This window comes from Monomorium pharaonis, chromosome 7 (genome assembly GCF_013373865.1).
Source record: "Monomorium pharaonis isolate MP-MQ-018 chromosome 7, ASM1337386v2, whole genome shotgun sequence".
Classification (NCBI taxonomy): domain Eukaryota; kingdom Metazoa; phylum Arthropoda; class Insecta; order Hymenoptera; family Formicidae; genus Monomorium; species Monomorium pharaonis.
In genome coordinates, this window is record NC_050473.1 from 8,326,435 (window position 1) to 8,345,762 (window position 19,328).

At 42.7% G+C, this 19,328-nt stretch overlaps 1 protein-coding gene across 1 annotated transcript in view; it reads left to right on the forward strand.

Moving 5' to 3' along the window:
• The window catches only part of LOC105829993 (peroxidasin homolog), a 50,345-nt gene extending 35,470 nt beyond the window's left edge, over positions 1 to 14,875 (forward strand). The window contains exons 3-5 of the mRNA XM_028194985.2: positions 8,402 to 8,630; positions 9,447 to 9,746; positions 14,372 to 14,875. Of these exons, the coding sequence (XP_028050786.1) occupies positions 8,402 to 8,630; positions 9,447 to 9,746; positions 14,372 to 14,472 (630 nt within the window). The 3' untranslated portion in view covers positions 14,473 to 14,875. The remainder of the gene's footprint in view (positions 1 to 8,401; positions 8,631 to 9,446; positions 9,747 to 14,371) is intronic.
• Positions 14,876 to 19,328: the final 4,453 nt, after the last annotated feature.

The following is a 19,328-nucleotide window of genomic DNA, read 5'->3' on the forward strand; positions in this document are numbered from 1 at the left end:
GATCTCGCAAGCAATATGAGAAACCATTTACCATGGTTCCCGTTCGCGTCGGCTTCACTTAACGTTCGACATTCATCATTGCCGACGTCTTCTTGCAGTTTCACGCGGGGATGCAGCGTTTCCCTCCCCCCCTCCCCGCGCCGCCGGCGCGTCCGCGAGTCGCCCCATTCGTCCCGATGGATAAGTTTGGAAGCGCTAAACTGCTTTTGTTCCCCCGTTGCAATAGCTACCGCTAGCCAGATACCGCGAAAGACGTAAACTTCGCCGAGTAAATACGCTAAGTGGTGCCAACGGCGAGCACATATGTAAACGGCGTTTGCACGGCGTGTGTACATATGCAACGGGGAACGGTGTGAGGCCGAACCGACACACTTCTGGCCTCGCCCGGTTTATGTACGAGGTCGAAGCTCCGTGAAAATATCGACGAACAGCCAAGCCGCCCACACTCCTAAAGACCGACCCCTTTTGGAGGGGGTGAGGGTTGAAATTTCCCCGCATTGGGGACGCGCGCGAAAACCCCACGTTAATATGCGTCGAACTTACCGTTACCGCGAATTCCAATGTTACGGTTTTGCTCCTGTTGCCTCGCGTTTGCTTTCGGGACGGATACTTGACAGACGATAACGATAAATTATTTCGACGTGATTATTTTGCGCGCACGAGCCTTTAGACATTATGGTTTAGCGGTGCATTGTGATTTCGTGATACACGTGCATGATCGGAAACGTGCAAAACACGCAAGTTCGAGATGCGCGAAAAACCTGAACATATATTATATTACACTAATTATACTCTAATTCGGTACCCATTAATGTGTTAAATAATAAAATATATAACAAGCATAATTTTCAATCAATTAAACTTAAAATTATAGAGAGTGAGAAAGATAGAAACGCGACATTTCATTTTATTGTATATGATCTTTTTATTAAAGTATCACAATCTCTTTCCGCACGCAAATTTCTTATGATTCTCTCGCTGTGCCTTACATCTGAAAATTGAGAGAAAATAAAGGTATTCGCTTTGTTGGAACGGAAATGCGTACACTTCATTGAAAGCTCGATGACTCTCTGTAGTAGTCGGGAATATTAAAGCGGACGGCGAGCTTCGACAAGAGAGACAGAAGTGCTTTTTCTTACGGTTTAACTTTTAAGTGACCGAACTTTCTTCACAAGTAAAATTTAATTTCTCGTCCCTATTCACTTATCATCGCGATGTATTTTCCACGAAAGAATGAGGAGAGTGTGATTAAGACGTTCCTTTTACTGTACTTCTTATTTAAAATGATAATTACAATTTGAGACAAGATACTGGTGAAGTTTTCATACATTTAAGAATTTAATAATATAATTAATGCAAAGTGATTAAATTATTTAAGAAATAAAATTTTAATTTGTAAAAATTGATCTTTACTGCAAATCGTAATTTTCATAATTTCATATTTATAGTATCTGTAATTTGTAATGTAATTAGCTTTTGTAATTAGTTTTCCGTGTAATAACATTTCTGAGAGTTCCACTGATTATATTTCTATTAATTTTAAATTCTAAATACATTTTAATCAAACTGAGTCATCTATCTAATGACTTTTAATTGTACTTAACTGTATGCTATTTATTTAAGAAATTAATGAAATAATTTTTTATAATTTTCTTTACTTCTATATTTAATATATTTACCTTAATATATAATGCTCTATTTTAAATTTTAATACATGAAAAAAATTTGATATCAATTTTAATAAATACTTTTTCAATAAACTTTGGTAACAAAGTAATATTAAAACGAATAAATTAAAAGTTTTAAAAGTGCAACCGTTAATTTGTTTATAACATAATACTTTTTATTAGGATAAAGATTCAATCCGAAAGATTAACAATATCGCGCGCGATGGCTCATTAATCTTGTCTTCAAGATAAGAAAATTTTTTTCTCGCGCGAGTAGAAAAAATGCAAAGGACTAAAATGTCAGAGAGTGGCGCCTCTCTAAGATAATATTATTTCTGAAGAATTCCGAGAGGGTTTCGAACGCAAGAAGACGCTCGGGAGATCGCTCTCCGCATTCCGCGAAATCCTTTTATTTCCCATCCGGGGAAATCTTCCCCGGAAAATCGCCGAAGACTAAGACCCCGACACCAGCATCGCGCGTGAACGCGCGCGCTGGCTCCTGGGAAAACTGCTTTGCGTGCGCTGGCAACGGAGGAAGCGCCGAAACTCTCCCCGGGAAAACTTTCTGTATTCCCCCGCAACTTTTCTTACGTTTCGACACGGGTCGGTGGCTTTCGGCGTTCCGCAAGCACGGAAATAGACGGATCCTCTCGTTCAGTCCTTCCGTTCCGGGGATCGCGGTAAAGTTGGCCGGGTGTACTGTACGGGAGTACTTCATGATGCAAAAACTTCGACATGGATGATTATCGAGATAAGCTTCTATTTCGATGAGCGTATTTCTTCGAAAGTAAAGTCACTGTCTTGCCGAAGAAAATTTTTAAATGACGCGTAAAATTCGTGTGGAGCAAAAGTGAAGTCTCGGATATCACAAGATTTCAATGTAGCTGAAGCTAGCAGCCAAAGGCAGCAGCCAAACGCCAAGCGGCCGAATGTCATATAGGCGTTTCTAGGGTCACCATTCAATCAAAAGTTAAAATTTCCCTGGTTATGAGATTTTTAACGAACTTTGAGAAATTTGTATAGGGTTATTTATTCTATTATTAGTCATTATAATACATAATCGAATTGCGACAAGACTTGTAATTTACTAATTGTTATAAATTTTTAAAACTAATTTTTATAGTTTTCCGCGCCCTACGCCTAAATGCAAAGAACAATTTCCTCCAAATTTGGCTGGAAATATCTTTCCATAACGCACAATCAACTGATCGATTATTCACGGAAGGACGTGCATTTTCCTAATTGTTATAAACATTTGAAAAATTGATTTCTATCGTTTTTTGCGTCTCACGCTTAAACGCAATATACGATTTCCTCCAAATTTGGCTAGAAATATCTTTCCGTAATGCACAATCGACTGATCGATCATTCGCGGAAGGACGTTTATTTTCCTAATTGTTATAAACATTTAAAAAATTGATTTTTATTGTTTTTAGCGCCTCACGCCTAAACGCAATATACGATTTCCACCAAATTTGGATGGAAATATCTTGTCCTAACGCACAATCGACTGATCGATCATTCGCGGAAGAATGTTTATTTTCCTAATTGTTATAAACATTTAAAAAATTGATTTTTACTGTTTTTAGCGCCTCACGCCTAAACGCAATATACGATTTCCACCAAATTTGGCTGGAAATATCTTGTTTTAACGCACAATCGACTAATCGATCATTCGCGAGAGGACGTGCAAATTCCTAATTGTTATAAACATTTGAAAAATTGATTTCTATCGTTTTTTGCGCCTCACGCCTAAACGCAATATACGATTTCCACCAAATTTGGATGGAAATATCTTGTCCTAACGTACAATCGACTGATCGATCATTCGCGGAAGAATGTTTATTTTCCTAATTGTTAAAAACATTTAAAAAATTGATTTTTATTGTTTTTAGCGCCTCACGCCTAAACGCAATATACGATTTCCACCAAATTTGGCTGGAAATATCTTGGTTTAACGCACAATCGACTGATCGATCATTCGCGAGAGGACGTGCAAATTCCTAATTGTTATAAACATTTGAAAAATTGATTTCTATCGTTTTTTGCGCCTCACGCCTAAACGCAATATACGATTTCCACCAAATTTGGATGGAAATATCTTGTCCTAACGCACAATCGACTGATCGATCATTCGCGGAAGAATGTTTATTTTCCTAATTGTTATAAACATTAAAAAAATTGATTTTTATCGTTTTTTGCTCCTCACGTCTAAACGCAAAATACGATTTCCACCAAATTTGGCTGGAAATATCTTGTCCTAACGCACAATCGACTGATCGATCATTCGCGAGAGGACGTGCAAATTCCTAATTGTTATAAACATTTGAAAAATTGATTTTTATCGTTCTTTGCGCCTTACGTCTAAACGTGAAATACGGTTTGCACTAAATTTGGCTGGAAATATCTTGTTGTAACGTACAATCGACTGATCGATCATTCGCGAGAGGACGTGCATTTTCCTAATTGTTATAAATATTTAAAAAATTAATTTTTATCGTTTTTTGCGCCTCCCGCCTAAACGCAATATACGATTTCCACCAAATTTGGATGGAAATATCTTGTCCTAACGCACAATCGACTGATCGATCATTCGCGAGAGGACGTGCAAATTCCTAATTGTTATAAACATTTGAAAAATTGATTTTTATCGTTTTTTGCTCCTCACGTTTAAACGCAAAATACGATTTCCACCAAATTTGGCTGGAAATATCTTATCCTAACGCACAATTGATTGATCGATCATTCGCGGAAGGACGTTTATTTTCCTAATTGTTATAAATTTTTTAAAAATTAATTTTTATCAATTTTTGCGCCTTACGCCTAAACGCAAAATACGGTTTCCTCCAAATTTGGCTGGAAATATCTTTGATTGAATTGTGCCTCCTGGAAACGCGTATATGACGTTCGGTCCTGGCCGTTTGGCTGCTAGCTTCAGCCATATAAGATTTTACCCTAAAATAATCGATATTCGTTGTCCAAAAAACAATTTCGAAAGTTATTTTGAATAAAAAGAAATGCAGCTGTAAAAGATAATGTTTTTTTTTATTATTTAATATACTAGAACATTACAGGCGCGCGCTGCGCGCGCGCTATTTGACTTTTTACTTTAAAAATAATAATAATTGCAATTTGATTTTCTCTATCTTTCGTTTACATTAATCAAACGTCTTCTGCAATTTTGAATAAAAAAATGGAAAGTTTAATTATACACATACATACCTACATACCTACCTACATACATACAGACCAACATACATACCTACTTGCATACTTACTGCTACCTAGCTACATATTTATCTAGTTACGCTCGCTCGTTTGCTCCCTCCCTCCCACCCTTTTTCACTCACTCACTCGCTCACTCTTCGCTCACTCCTTGCTCACTTCTCGCTCACTCCTCGCTCACTCCTCGCTCACTCACTCGCTTTCTCCTCGCTCCCTCCTCGCTCACTCCTCGCTCTCTCCTCGTTCACTCCTCGCTCACTCTCGGCTCACTCCTCGCTCACTTCTCGCTCACTCCCGGCTCACTCCTCGCTCACTCCCGGCTCACTCCTCGCTCACTCCTGGCTCACTCCTGGCTTACTCCTGATTCACTCCTGGCTCACTCCCGGCTCACTCTTGGCTTACTCCTGACTCACTCCTGGCTCACTTCCGGCTCACTCCCGGCTCACTCCTGGCTTACTCCTGGCTCACTCCCGGCTCACTTCCGGCTCACTCCCGGCTCACTCCTCGCTCACTTCTCGCTCACTCCTCGCTCACTCCCGGCTCACTCCTCGCTCACTCCTGGCTCACTCTTCACTCACTCACTCACTCTTCACTCATTCGTTACTCACTCACTTACTCACTCACTGCCAACCAGCCAGCCAGCCAGTCGCTTACTCGCTCACTCCTGACTCACTCCTTGCTCATTCCCGGCTCACTCTCGGCTCACTCCTCGCTCACTCTCGGCTCACTCCTCGCTCACTCCTGGCTCACTCCTCGCTCACTCCCGGCTCACTCTTCGCTCACTCCCGGCTCACTCCCGGCTCACTCTCGGCTCACTCCTCGCTCACTCTCGGCTCACTCCCGGCTCACTCCCGGCTCACTCCTGGCTTACTCCCGGCTCACTCCCGGCTCACTCCTCGCTCACTCCCGGCTCACTCTTCGCTCACTCCTGGCTCACTCCTGGCTTACTCCTGACTCACTCCTGGCTTACTCCTGACTCACTCCTGGCTCACTCCCGGCTCACTCCTGGCTCATTCCCGGCTCACTTCCGGCTCACTCCCGGCTCACTCCCGGCTCACTCCCGGCTCACTCCTCGCTCACTCTCGGCTCACTCCTCGCTCACTCTCGGCTCACTCCCGGCTCACTCCCGGCTCACTCCTGGCTTACTCCTGGCTTACTCCTGGCTCACTCCCGGCTCACTCCTCGCTCACTCCCGGCTCATTCTTCGCTCACTCCCGGCTCACTCCCGGCTCACTCCCGGCTCACTCTCGGCTCACTCTCGGCTCACTCCTCGCTCACTCTCGGCTCACTCCCGGCTCACTCCCGGCTCACTTCTGGCTTACTCCTGGCTCACTCCCGGCTCACTCCTCGCTCACTCCCGGCTCACTCTTCGCTCACTCCTGGCTCACTCCTGGCTTACTCCTGACTCACTCCTGGCTTACTCCTGACTCACTCCTGGCTCACTCCCGGCTCACTCCCGGCTCACTCCCGGCTCACTCCCGGCTCACTCCCGGCTCACTCCCGGCTCACTCCCGGCTCACTCCCGGCTCACTCCCGGCTCACTCCCGGCTCACTCCTGGCTTACTCCTGGCTCACTCCCGGCTCACTCCTCGCTCACTCCCGGCTCACTCTTCGCTCACTCCCGGCTCACTCCCGGCTCACTCCCGGCTCACTCTCGGCTCACTCCTCGCTCACTCTCGGCTCACTCCTGGCTTACTCCTGGCTCACTCCCGGCTCACTCCTCGCTCACTCCCGGCTCACTCTTCGCTCACTCCTGGCTCACTCCTGGCTTACTCCTGACTCACTCCTGGCTTACTCCTGACTCACTCCTGGCTCACTCCCGGCTCACTCCTGGCTCATTCCCGGCTCACTCCCGGCTCACTCCCGGCTCACTCCCGGCTCACTCCCGGCTCACTCCCGGCTCACTCCCGGCTCACTCCTCGCTCACTCTCGGCTCATTCCCGGCTCACTCCCGGCTCACTCCCGGCTCACTCCCGGCTCACTCCCGGCTCACTCCCGGCTCACTCCTCGCTCACTCTCGGCTCACTCCTCGCTCACTCTCGGCTCACTCCCGGCTCACTCCCGGCTCACTCCTGGCTTACTCCTGGCTTACTCCTGGCTCACTCCCGGCTCACTCCTCGCTCACTCCCGGCTCATTCTTCGCTCACTCCCGGCTCACTCCCGGCTCACTCTCGGCTCACTCTCGGCTCACTCCTCGCTCACTCTCGGCTCACTCCCGGCTCACTCCCGGCTCACTCCTGGCTCACTCCTGGCTTACTCCTGACTCACTCCTGGCTTACTCCTGACTCACTCCTGGCTCACTCCCGGCTCACTCCCGGCTCACTCCCGGCTCACTCCCGGCTCACTCCCGGCTCACTCCCGGCTCACTCCCGGCTCACTCCCGGCTCACTCCCGGCTCACTCCCGGCTCACTCCCGGCTCACTCCTGGCTTACTCCTGGCTCACTCCCGGCTCACTCCTCGCTCACTCCCGGCTCACTCTTCGCTCACTCCCGGCTCACTCCCGGCTCACTCTCGGCTCACTCCTCGCTCACTCTCGGCTCACTCCCGGCTCACTCCCGGCTCACTCCTGGCTTACTCCCGGCTCACTCCCGGCTCACTCCCGGCTCACTCCCGGCTCACTCCTCGCTCCCTCCTCGCTCACTCACTCGCTCCCTCCTCGCTCCCTCCTCTCTCACTCTTCGCTCACTCCTCGCCCCTTCCTCGCTCACTCACTCGCTCACTCCGTGCTCCCTCCTCGCTTCGCGCGCGCTACTTAACTTTTTATTTTTTACTTTTTAAAAATAAATTACAACAATAAATGTATAAATAATATTTAACAAATTTGACAGCTGTCAAAATTGCAATGACAGCTACTCTTGCAACACGAAGTATGCGCAGCGAGAGAACTAATCGGCATCGCGGAAAAGCGACAATAATAAACTTCGAGAAATGCGAGCAATCGACTTTACATGCCTTTTTTTAGGTAGGATTTAGTCAAAACTTTAATACACAATATAAGCAATGAATTAATTACCAGTCGTTATTTTGAATGCAACTTGAATATTTAATTACTTACTTTTTATTCTAATACTACAATTGAAAAAATAATTGAGGCACTGACAGTAATTGGAAAGGTTACTCTATTGCTTTGCAGTGCATATTAAATAGAATGATTTCTTGTGTAAAAATAACATATCATATAACATCTTGTGTCATAAAATATAAAATAAGTTCTTTTTACAGAAAATTTTTAGTTCTCAAAACAATTCGAAGATGTAAAATAAATGGTATCTTTTTTATGAAATTCTAATATCGTCTTTAAAAATCCGAAAAAATTGATTATTGAATTTAAAAAAACACCTTTCATTAATAGAAAGAAAGTTATATTACATGCGTTAGCGATACATTGAAATCACTCAATCGTAATTAAATGAAATGTAGTGCCGTCGATAAAGGACAGCTCGGGTACTCTGTGTATTGAGTATCGGTTTATCATTTATCACCATTATTGCCAACTTTGTTTGCGAAGGTATCCTGGGTCAGGCACAGGGACATCCACATCCTGACGGCGGGGGCGTACACGTACACGAGCGACCAGCGCTTTCAAGCACTACACAGACAAAACACGGGCCACAGCAACGAATGGTCCGAGTGGACTCTCTGCATAAAATGGGCGCAGGAACGAGACCAAGGGATCTATGAATGTCAGATTTCCACCATACCTATCAAGTCGTATCAGTTTCGCTTAAACGTCGTTGGTAAGTCCCGCGTTTTGTTCAATCTAATTTCGCTCGTCGTTGCCCGCGTTATATGATTCATTCAATGATTTTTCTAAAACGCGCTTTGGTACGCTCGTTTCAGCCTCATCCCGCGTAACATCGACTAAAGAGAGAGGGGGGGAGAGAGAGAGAGAGAGAGAGAGAGAGAGAGAGAGAGAGAGAGAGAGAGAGAGAGAGAGAACGCGTGTTCTCGTTTGGCTTAAAAAAAATTCAATTTCTGCGTGCACGAGATTGAATGAGTAAATGCATGATTAATGAAAGGACGGGAAGAGTAAATGTCTACGAAATGTAAAAAATTGGATATTATTCACTCTGACCGATATACACTGTGAAATGTGTAAAATATATATTATAGCCTTAATATTCAGTTTTCGTTCGTGCGTTAAAATAATCAGAGTTCGTGAATCGGTAAATGTAACGAAGAAAGATGTGCTTGGCGATTAAAGCGCATTTAACGATGATCCCGAGACTGAACTTAACGGCCAAAAGGGGCAACGTCGACTCTTATTATTTCAATTATCGTGGCTCACCTGCATTTGTTAAGAAGCTTCACCTCGTTACTCCTCACGGATCACGAGGCGGCTTTAAAGATACCTCTCGTTTGTTAAGTACCGTTCCCAAAAGGCTTTCATACGGAGAGCTTTCACGACGGATCTTTGGGTTTATCCGAGTCGCGAGACGGACCGAGAGAGGAAGTGGGATTTAGGAAAGACAAGGGCACGCGACGAACGAAGGGGGAAGTAGGGGGGAGGTAAAAAAAAAGAAAGAAAGAGAGAAAATTCTTTTTTATTACAGTACCTACGGCGACGATACTGGGCGGCCCCGAGTTGTACGTCGGTGCGGGCAGCACGATAAACCTGACGTGTGCCATACGCTTTAGCTCGGAGCCACCAGCCTACATCTTCTGGTACTACAATGAGAACGTCCTAAGCTACGACAGTCCCAGGGGCGGCGTCTCCGTGATAACCGAGAAGGGTGGCGACGTCACCACCTCCTGGCTTCTCATTCAGACGGCGCAGCCCTCGGACTCCGGGGAGTACAGCTGCAAGCCGAGCAACGCCAATACGGCGTCCATCAGGGTTCATGTCCTAAATGGTGAGTTGTCTTTGCTCCTGCGAATACGCCGGGCGCTGTTCTCCGCCCGTCGAGTACGCGTTTTACGAGCGACGCGAGACAACGGCCGCGAGAAATCCCTCTTTTCAGAAACTCCGCTATATTTCTTCATCAGCCAAAATGGCTTAATTAAAAATTTCCCATTTTGTACATTCATTTGGAACCTCTCTCTCTATAAAGTGAAACGTTTTTCATATTTATTTAAACAACGAACCGACTAACCGCTAGAATTATTACATATTACGTTTAAAGCTTGAATTCGCCTTTGAATTCACTGGATTCGTTAATTGCATTGCTGGAAAATAAAACGATGGAAAGATTTCGCATTTCCATACCTTTTCACATGAGGCAAACTGTTCAAATTGATTCGGAACCTACCCTTTGGTAGGTTTCGAGGTAATTTCAATTATCGAGTGATAAAAATACGCTTGTCGGGACTAAATTCTCATTTGCTCTTGCGATCTCGTTGGAATTAATATAATTCCGTCGTGCGACGATTCAGAATTGCGTCGGCTTCGAGGCGCCAGAATTCCGAATCGAACTGGGCAAAATCCGCAAGTTGTAATTTCCGCCGCGAAATGAATTCCCGAAGCGTACCGGTGCTGTCGTCATACTCTGCTTTATAGCGTACAAAATTATTTTATTGGCCATCGCTGTTCGGGTCCCGCATTCGGAAGAGCCGTAGATGTTAACTATTCACATAGCTGGCTCGTAAAACTCGCACCGTTCTCTGCGTCCACGGTCGTTAAAACTACTCAGGACCGACAGTGAATCGGAAAAGTTTCGCGGTACTCGAAATTTCCCACGTAAATAGCTTTGCTGTTCGCGATCCGGATTGGAAATCGACTCGGCGAACGGACAATGGCGAGGCTATAGCGAAGGTACGATGAATCTTGACGCGCCGAAAAGGTCCATTCTTTCAACACTTTTATCCTGGCTTTTTCTTTCTTATCTCTGACCGCGATTAATGGCTCTTAATTCTTATCACTCTAATGGAATTCGTATGAGTTTCATGTATTCTTGATGACCGAGAGACATCGATCTACAGTAGACATTTTGTATTATGTTAAAAATGGTCCTTTGTAAAATTTTTATGTTGAATTTTTTATGTACTCGAGTGTTAATTTAATATAATGTGATTATGTTATTTAAGTACTTTGTGTTTGGCTGATATTGATTTCTTAGTACCAAAGTAATACAATTTATGAATAAAACATAACTTTATGAACAAATAACATAAAAATATATAGTTTTGAAACATTAATTTTGAAATAAGTGAATGATAAATGTATAGCATATTATAAATATTAATTTCATTGATAAAATGTTTCTCAATTTTTAAATTGTATCAAAACGTCACACTTTTTATGTTAATTTTGTGGAAAGTATTTGTATTACTTCCTAACATATTCATCATTAAAAACACAAATTTTCCAACTGTGTAGCATATGCTAGTAGCTATCCCCTTCGGTCGCGTTCGAGGCTTGCCACTCTATCAAATTCTTGACAATTATGCAATCGCAAAGTTCGTCCGCGTGTACATACAAATGTATATGTGCATACGCAATAGCGCTCGCGTGAACGATAACGCGATGTGCATCGACTTCGAATAATATGATTCTTCGTCATTCGCGACGAACGAAGGAGTCGGCGAATGCTTCAATAACCCAGCCTGAATAATTTATTAATGAACCGCATGCGGGAGACGTTGAATTATGCTCGTTATCGCGGTTTGTTTTTCGCAATGCGACAACATCGCGCAAGTAGAGGGTAAATTTCGCTCGGATATTTCTACATCTCGTTTAGTGGACCACGTAAATTGCGAAATGGAGCGCAAAAAAATTATTCAGATATATATTTTATAATCATATATTGTCATGCGTACAACAAGCGATTATTTGCGTAACATTTTAAAAAGAGATTTTTTTTATTTGAATTATATAATCTCAACGTACCGGATACATTTCAATACAAAGAGAAACTATGTCGCTCATAATTTTTTGCTAACAAAATTTAAAAAAAAAATTGTCAATTTGACAATTTATATACTTCTATGAACATAACAGTAAAAACCATTATTTTATAATATTTATTATTTTAAATAAAAATTGTTATTCTTTTCGAGATTGGCCATTTTTTACAGCGTTACCTATATTTGGCTACCTATATTGCCTATATTTGTCTTTATTTGTTTATATGTCGAAATTTAAAAATAAAACAATTATAACAATAATAATAGTTAACGTATTATTACATAGCATGCAACAATAATTTTTTGCATTTTAATACTTTAGAATTCAATTATTTTAATTTAATACAATTTCTGTATAATATATTTCTCGTTTTTTTTTAACAATTCAATTTAGTTCTTTTAAAATGTTGGCACAGTTATATCAATTGGATATCGATTAACGGATCAATTATCAAAGAAAATACAAATCACGACGGCCCGAACCAGAATGACCTGTAAGTACGCGCGCTCTTAAAATATCACCCTCGAAGTCCCGATCCGTCGGTTGAATACGACACCTTAAAAGCTCGCAGAAATTTACAGCTGCCCGCTTGATACCGCTTGAACGGGGCGGAAATTACTCTTCGATTCGCACGCGCGTGGAGCGGACGAGCGAATCTTCCTTGGCTGCACCAAGCACTGCGCGACCGATATTCCACACCGAAAGAAATATATATATATATATATATATATATATATATATACATTTCACTTCACGAAAACTTTGCCATTAGCCGCGCGGCTCGGAATAATTCTCTCGGAGTCCCAGTTACAATGCGTTAAAAACAATTTCGGAAAGTTCGCCTCTCTTATACTCCGCTGGAGAGGAGGGTCGGGCCGTCCCGAAAAATCCCTCCCGAAATTTCCTGCGTCGCTATAAGAAACGCGGTCAGCGAGCGGACAGGACGAACGGACGGACGGACGGACGGAAAGTTTCGCGTGGGCGCAAAACTTGGAAAATTTACGAGAGCCGAGGTAGAGGAAAATTCCGCGGGCATTACGCGGGTGGACGAAGAGAGAGGGAGGGAAAGGGGGGGGGCGGGAGCGATGGGGACGCGCGCCCCCGGAAATTGTACTTCGATTCGTTTTCACGAAGTGACCGATATCCGATAGAATGTCGGATAGAGAGGACGCGCGCCTAATACGCCGCGCTTCGGCCCCCTCGGCTTGGAACTTTTACAATGGGCGAGCGAAATCGTCGCGATCAACATTCCCCGGCGTGGCGATCGTACGGCCCGGCGGTCCGGCAAATTGCGCGCCCAGAAAACAGGATCATTTATCCGAATGTATCGCTCGCAGTTTGACGTTCATTAAAAAGTTTTCGCGGCGCATTCCGCGACGTGGAACGAAAGCGCGCGAACGAACCGGGCGATTCAATTAATTTCAGCAGTCACACCGACGACGAGAGGAGAAACTTTCCTCGCGAGCGCGCGGGGTGCACGTCACTAGTATTTCAATAACTTTCCATGCGAAAATATCCGCGGCGGCACCAGCCACGCGCTGCACGGGGTAAAGCTCTCGTTATCCAGATCACGCCCGTCTCGCAAGCCCCCTCTCCCCGTTTTTGCCTTCCGGCTCGCGTGAAGTAGATTATATTCGGCGAATGAGACTTGATAGATTGATGGATGGTTTATTTATTCCCGCGGCATAAATCCCGAAGAACCTTTCGTAATAATGGTTTTACCACGTAATACAGAAGCAAGAGTGACGTAATAAAAATGTATAGCCGGTTAACCGAGTTCCGGTCGGAAAGATAATGCAACACCTGCCACGACGAAAGACGAGACCTCGCGAGAGGAAAAAGAAGTAAAGGAGCTATATTACCTTCGTAATCTTTATCTCTCGCTTTTTCCTCTCGGTGCATACATGTTATAATCCTTAACTGACATCCTGGGGTCACCAGCCATGTAATTTCGCACTTTCTTAATTCTAGAGCATTTTTATTAGTATTACTTGATCTTTTTGTTTATGTGTCGGTTATTTTTCCTTTAACAAATGATTATTTTGTTTTAAAAGTTAAAATTATTACAAAATGTCCAAGATTTGCATTCATTTCATTGATAATCTCGCAATTGCCCTGTTAAATATCAAAGGATCAAATTTAAAGCGATTCATTTAATTAAATAACACGTTGTTGTTTTTAACGTCCATATGTCGACAGTTATTACTTCAATACAAAATATGTGATTAAAAAGGTAACTTTATCCAATCAATCCATTTCTGTGGCGTAATTGCTTATTGTTGGTTTCAAAGTAAACAATGTTCATATTAACATATGCAATTAGTTAAATAGTAAACTGAATTTGTGTTTAATTTAAAACATTTTTTGAGTTAAATTGACGTATGTTTAACGGATGGAAGAACAAAATGTTGTTAATTTAACTAAATTTTTCAACTTAATTAAATTTCTTTAGTTTGTGTTTAACTTAAATACATAAAATATTTGAACTTTAATCTAAGTATGTATTTATATATTTCATTGAAATGCATAAATACTTGAATTGAAAAAATTCGAGCATAATGTAATTAATAAAATTTTAGATAATTCAAGATGTGCGACACGTACATCCTTAACCAGGATATCTTTGTGTTACAGGCGAGCGACCGGAAGCGATGCAGACCGGGACCGCGGGGCCGATACTGTCCTCGAGTTGTCTATTGGTGTCCCTCATCATTTTGTACATATCCTCGGTGTAAACGAAAATGAGAAGCAACGTCTGCGGCCGAAGATCACATCGCGGTACGTTTCCTCTTTTATGTCTACGCAAACGCCCGTCACCATCACGCGCGTCCGCTCCGACGGACGTGTGATCGCGAGACGACCGCAGTTTGTGACAGGACACAAAAAAGGATTTCCGTGTGAATGTAGGAACTGAGATGGAGCGTGTCCAGTTGCACGTAATTCACGATGCTTTTCACCGAAGGAGGGAAAAACTGCCAACCGAGGAATAATAGCGATTCCTCTTGTAAGTAGCGGCTCTCAATTAATTGATTATTACTCCTCGCAAAAAGCGTCGCGAGTTAACGTCCGTTGCGAGCGACACGCCGGAACATGTGTGGTGCGACTACTTTAACGAAGATATAACGAAGAAGAAAAAAAGTGTGTGAGACACAATTACATGTTTCATGAACGCACGGTGAATCTGATTCTTCTCTTGAAGAATCTCTTCTCTTTCTCTCGTGCTAGGGAGACGACTTTAGAGGACGGTGTTGAATCGTGTTGCTCATCGATCCTGCTGATAAAGAAATCAGGAACACTCGCTTCGCGCGCCGCCGACCTCGCGCGTCGGGAATCAAGGCGCGAGGGTCTCGATAGTAGTGCGCGTGTATACCTTCGTCGCCCGCGTTCAGGCCGACGAGGAAGAGAGAGCCACGTCTTTCGTGGTAAGAAAGGCACTTAGTTAAGTAAAACGAGTCGATGCTAACGCCGGTACATCGCGGTAGGACCGGCGTGCGCGAAATCTATTCTCCATAAACGACGGAAGAAGAGGACCGACGAGGTCGAACCATCTTCCCCTCCCTCCTCCCTCCTCCCCCTCGCTCCCTTCTCCCCTTAAATAATCCAGGTAATCCGCATCGCGAGAAACCGATTTACGAGGAGCGTTAAGGCGAGGAGCGATTGCCTTACGGTTTACGGTTTACGAGCAGTCGAATCCTGGGAATGCAAGCTACGTGGATGGGATTCAATGGAAAATAAAACGTGACCGGAGTGCTCGACGCGATCCCGGCAATTTTCCGTATTTCATAAAATTGCCGGCGCGATAATCGGCCGCGCGCTCACATACTATACTCTCTCCCGGCGATGCTATCTTCCACGTCCTGGCGACGTCTCCTCTCGCAACGATAAATTGCGTCGCGATTTCGCCGACTTGGCAACTCGCGGACGTCGTCCTCTCTCCGCGATTAGTTTTATATTGCGTTTGGAAATATCGTGAATTTTGACACTTTTCCAAAACCGCGCGATTTAGCGTTGTAAATTTTATAGCTGTTGGATTTTACATTGCTGGGTGATTTGAGAATCAATTTCACATCCTTCTTTTGCGACAATTCAGCTTTATGACGTTTGTAAAAAAGTTTTTACATCCTTTAATTCTATTTCATTTCTAATAACGCTGTTGTATGTTTGCGTAGATTTAAATTATACCGAATAGTGAGTGAATCATTTATTATTTGTTTATGTTTTGCCAAGAACATATTTTAACATTTATTCAAAAAATACAAATTTTTCGTCGTTTCGTTTGTGAATTAAACAGTTTTAAAATTGAAACAATTACAATTTAAATTAAAAATTAAACAGCGCTGTGTGAATATTATTTATTTTTTGTTATCACATTTTTTCATGACGAAAAGTTAAAATTTATATTAGTAATAAATTATGTAAACTATGACACGTGCTGTAAACAAGACTGGAAGTATTGATTTTATGTGTTCACATTATAAATACATAGGCGCTCTCAAATCAATTATATCAATTATAATTATTGATCGAACACGCATTAGATAGCGTTAAACAATTAATTTGAACAATTAGAACCGTAAATATTGTATTAAATACGTCTCAATGTGTATAGAAATTTTAGAAAATATTTAATTTAAATTGATGTAATAAAATGAGGCGGATTTTAATGCAAGTTTTAAGAAAATAGATTTGCGTATTGTGAAAAACGCATCCAAATTTATGCTCGTTCGATTCTCAATTGGATCAACGGCATTGAAACACAATAATTGAATATAATCAACACAAACTAAGCTTAAGTAGTCCATTGTTACGTACTTTGACTATGGCCTAATTTTCTATCATCCATGATTAGCTGTTAATTAACGCAGCACTGATCAGTGCAGAGGTAAATTTTCAGAGATAAAAATACATTTGATGTCAGAATTTCATCATGTGTGGAAATACATAAACGTTAACCAAAATTATCAATCAAAATTTAATATTTAAAGAATGTGAAAACGATTACATGTACGCGCGCGCCCGGATATAATTTTTTACAATTTTTATTTAAAAAGCACAATAAACAAAATTGAAATATTGGACAAATATTTTAAGATTTCTTTCTTTTAATTGCTCTATTACTTTTTTACTTTACAATTTAACAAATTTTACATATTTTTATTAATAAAGTAGTAAAAAAATGTTTTAACAAAAACTTATTTGACATGTAACGTACCACATATCGTGAAAAAATAATTGAATTTAATAAATGTCAGGGAAAACGTACGTATACACTTTACGAAAACTGACGTTCAATTTAACACAACAGAATAACGGTAATAAAAATTGCAATTGTTTTATTGCAACTAGTAATTAGACGCGACGCGTGATCACGCGTCAGCGGCGGAGTAATTACGAATACACGATAACAATAAAGCACGTGGCAGATGGGCGTGTAAAAGTTAATTTTACAATTGCAAATAAATACGAATGAAATGGTCAAATAATCGAAACCGTGGGTTCACCGTGCGCGGCAATTTAATACAATAATCGCCGAGCGATTATTGCGGGCCGCGCATAAATAATCATTCTGTCAATGGAAACGACGGCCGAGCGCGCGCTTTAAATTTTGACCATTGATTAGCCCAGAAGGGTCGCGTACGCAATTATCCCTCGATATATTTTTAACTCCATTCTGAAATCAATTCCGCCCATTTAGCTGCCATATATGCAGTAATTGCCGTTGTATCTGAACACAAAACAGCAACGGCACAGTAGCACGCATCCATGCTAAACAGTTTGCTAGGAGAATGCAATTCGACTGCACTCCGTTATTACATCTTTTTTTTTTTAATAATTGCGCTGAATGCAATAATTAAATGCTATTTGCATAATGGTATTTCATTAATACTTTGTTATTTCTTGCAATCGCTGTTAAGAGCGCTTATTACGCAACATTCTAAATGATTCTACTCGAATTGCCAAAGAGAAACGTGAAACGGTATCTTTTTTTTTATATTTTATCTGAAATTGCATGCTTAAATTATGCTGCGTAAATTGTTGACCTAATTAAATTCACAGAGGGAGGATTACGTAGAGATTGCGAGCGCACGGAAACGGAGCAGCGGCGCCAATACGGCTCGCAATCGACGTTTAGTTTTCGCGACGTATTGTTTCGTAACTAAAGAGATAGAGAGGGAGAGAGAGAGAGAGAGAGCGGTTGATCAAACGTCGAGCACTCCTGTCGTCATTTGTCCCGTCTAACGATTATATCGCCGGACTGACGGAAGAGTAGTCCGAGATACGAACAGGCGGACGCGCGGCAGACAGGTAGAGACAGAAAGACGAACGCACACGGAGTGGTTTCGTCCTGCGCAAAACACACGGATACAAATCAACATACGTACACACACAAATCAAGCAGATGCGCGTGTTAACGCGCTCGTCGGACACATGTTGAATTCACCGATCCGTGAGTACAAACGCACACCGGCCGACCGTCTCGGGCAGCACACACGTTTCCTATGCAGCAACGTATCGGATTATGCCTGATGGCGACCCTAATCAGTCGGCGGGAATCACGTCGATTCGGGAAGCTGCAGGGCTTCCTCGCGACGCAGCCGGCCTTAGCATCGACGCGTACCGACGCGAATTTGTACATAATGTCTGTATTATAAATTGCGCGACGTCACACACTCAATACGCCTCGCGCGCCTTTCCGCAACATGGAGAAACTTGGAAACGCGAGGAGTCGATCTCTCCTCTCCTCTCGTCTCCTTTCGGATGCACCGGAGACGAATGTGATTGAATGTGACAGAGAATCACGATTCGAACTCGTGACGAAAAAGAGACAGAGAGGAGAGGGGAGGGAGAGAGACAATTTCACTTTCTATTTGTGTGTGTTCGATGTGATATCCTGCCAGATAGCACTGGCCCAGCGATTGGCCTTTTTTCCTGATTGGAAAAAGCTTCGCTACACCCCCGGAAAAAGCGTTTTCTACTAATTTATTTTAAGTTTCAACCTACAACTGGTCTTTTTGGCTATTGCAGAACGGTCCTGTGCAAACGCACATATTTATTTGATATAACCGAAATATGACTTTTCGATAGAATTTTTTGCAAAACTGTGTTTCTTTCTTGGTATTGACGAGGACACGTCGCAGCTGTCAGCCGATTTGATTCTCTTTAAAATGTACCGTCGAAAATTTTAAGGCACGTGTCTCTTTATATATGTGACACTTTTGAGATTTAAAAGACGAAAGACGATCTCCCGACGAAGCGAATATCCTCGGGAAAACTACAGGATATATGAGAAAATGTTTTAGATAATATTTTTTTAGGATTTTCAACGCACACTTTGCAACTGTGTACCTAAGATTTCCCGATCTCGCAACGCTTCTCCAAAATATGTTTCTAATCCTACTATCATTTCTGTGCAATTTAAATTTTGCTGTAAAAAAAAAAAGAAAATCTATACATTCTCCAAATGTCCGAGTGCATCCAGCAATGTCTGGCCTACTCTCGGGCCGTCGAGCAATCGGCGCGCTTGAAGGAGGCGCAGCCAGCGACGCGGGAGCGACGGTGCGCGCGGATGAAATATGTCGCTCATTTATTT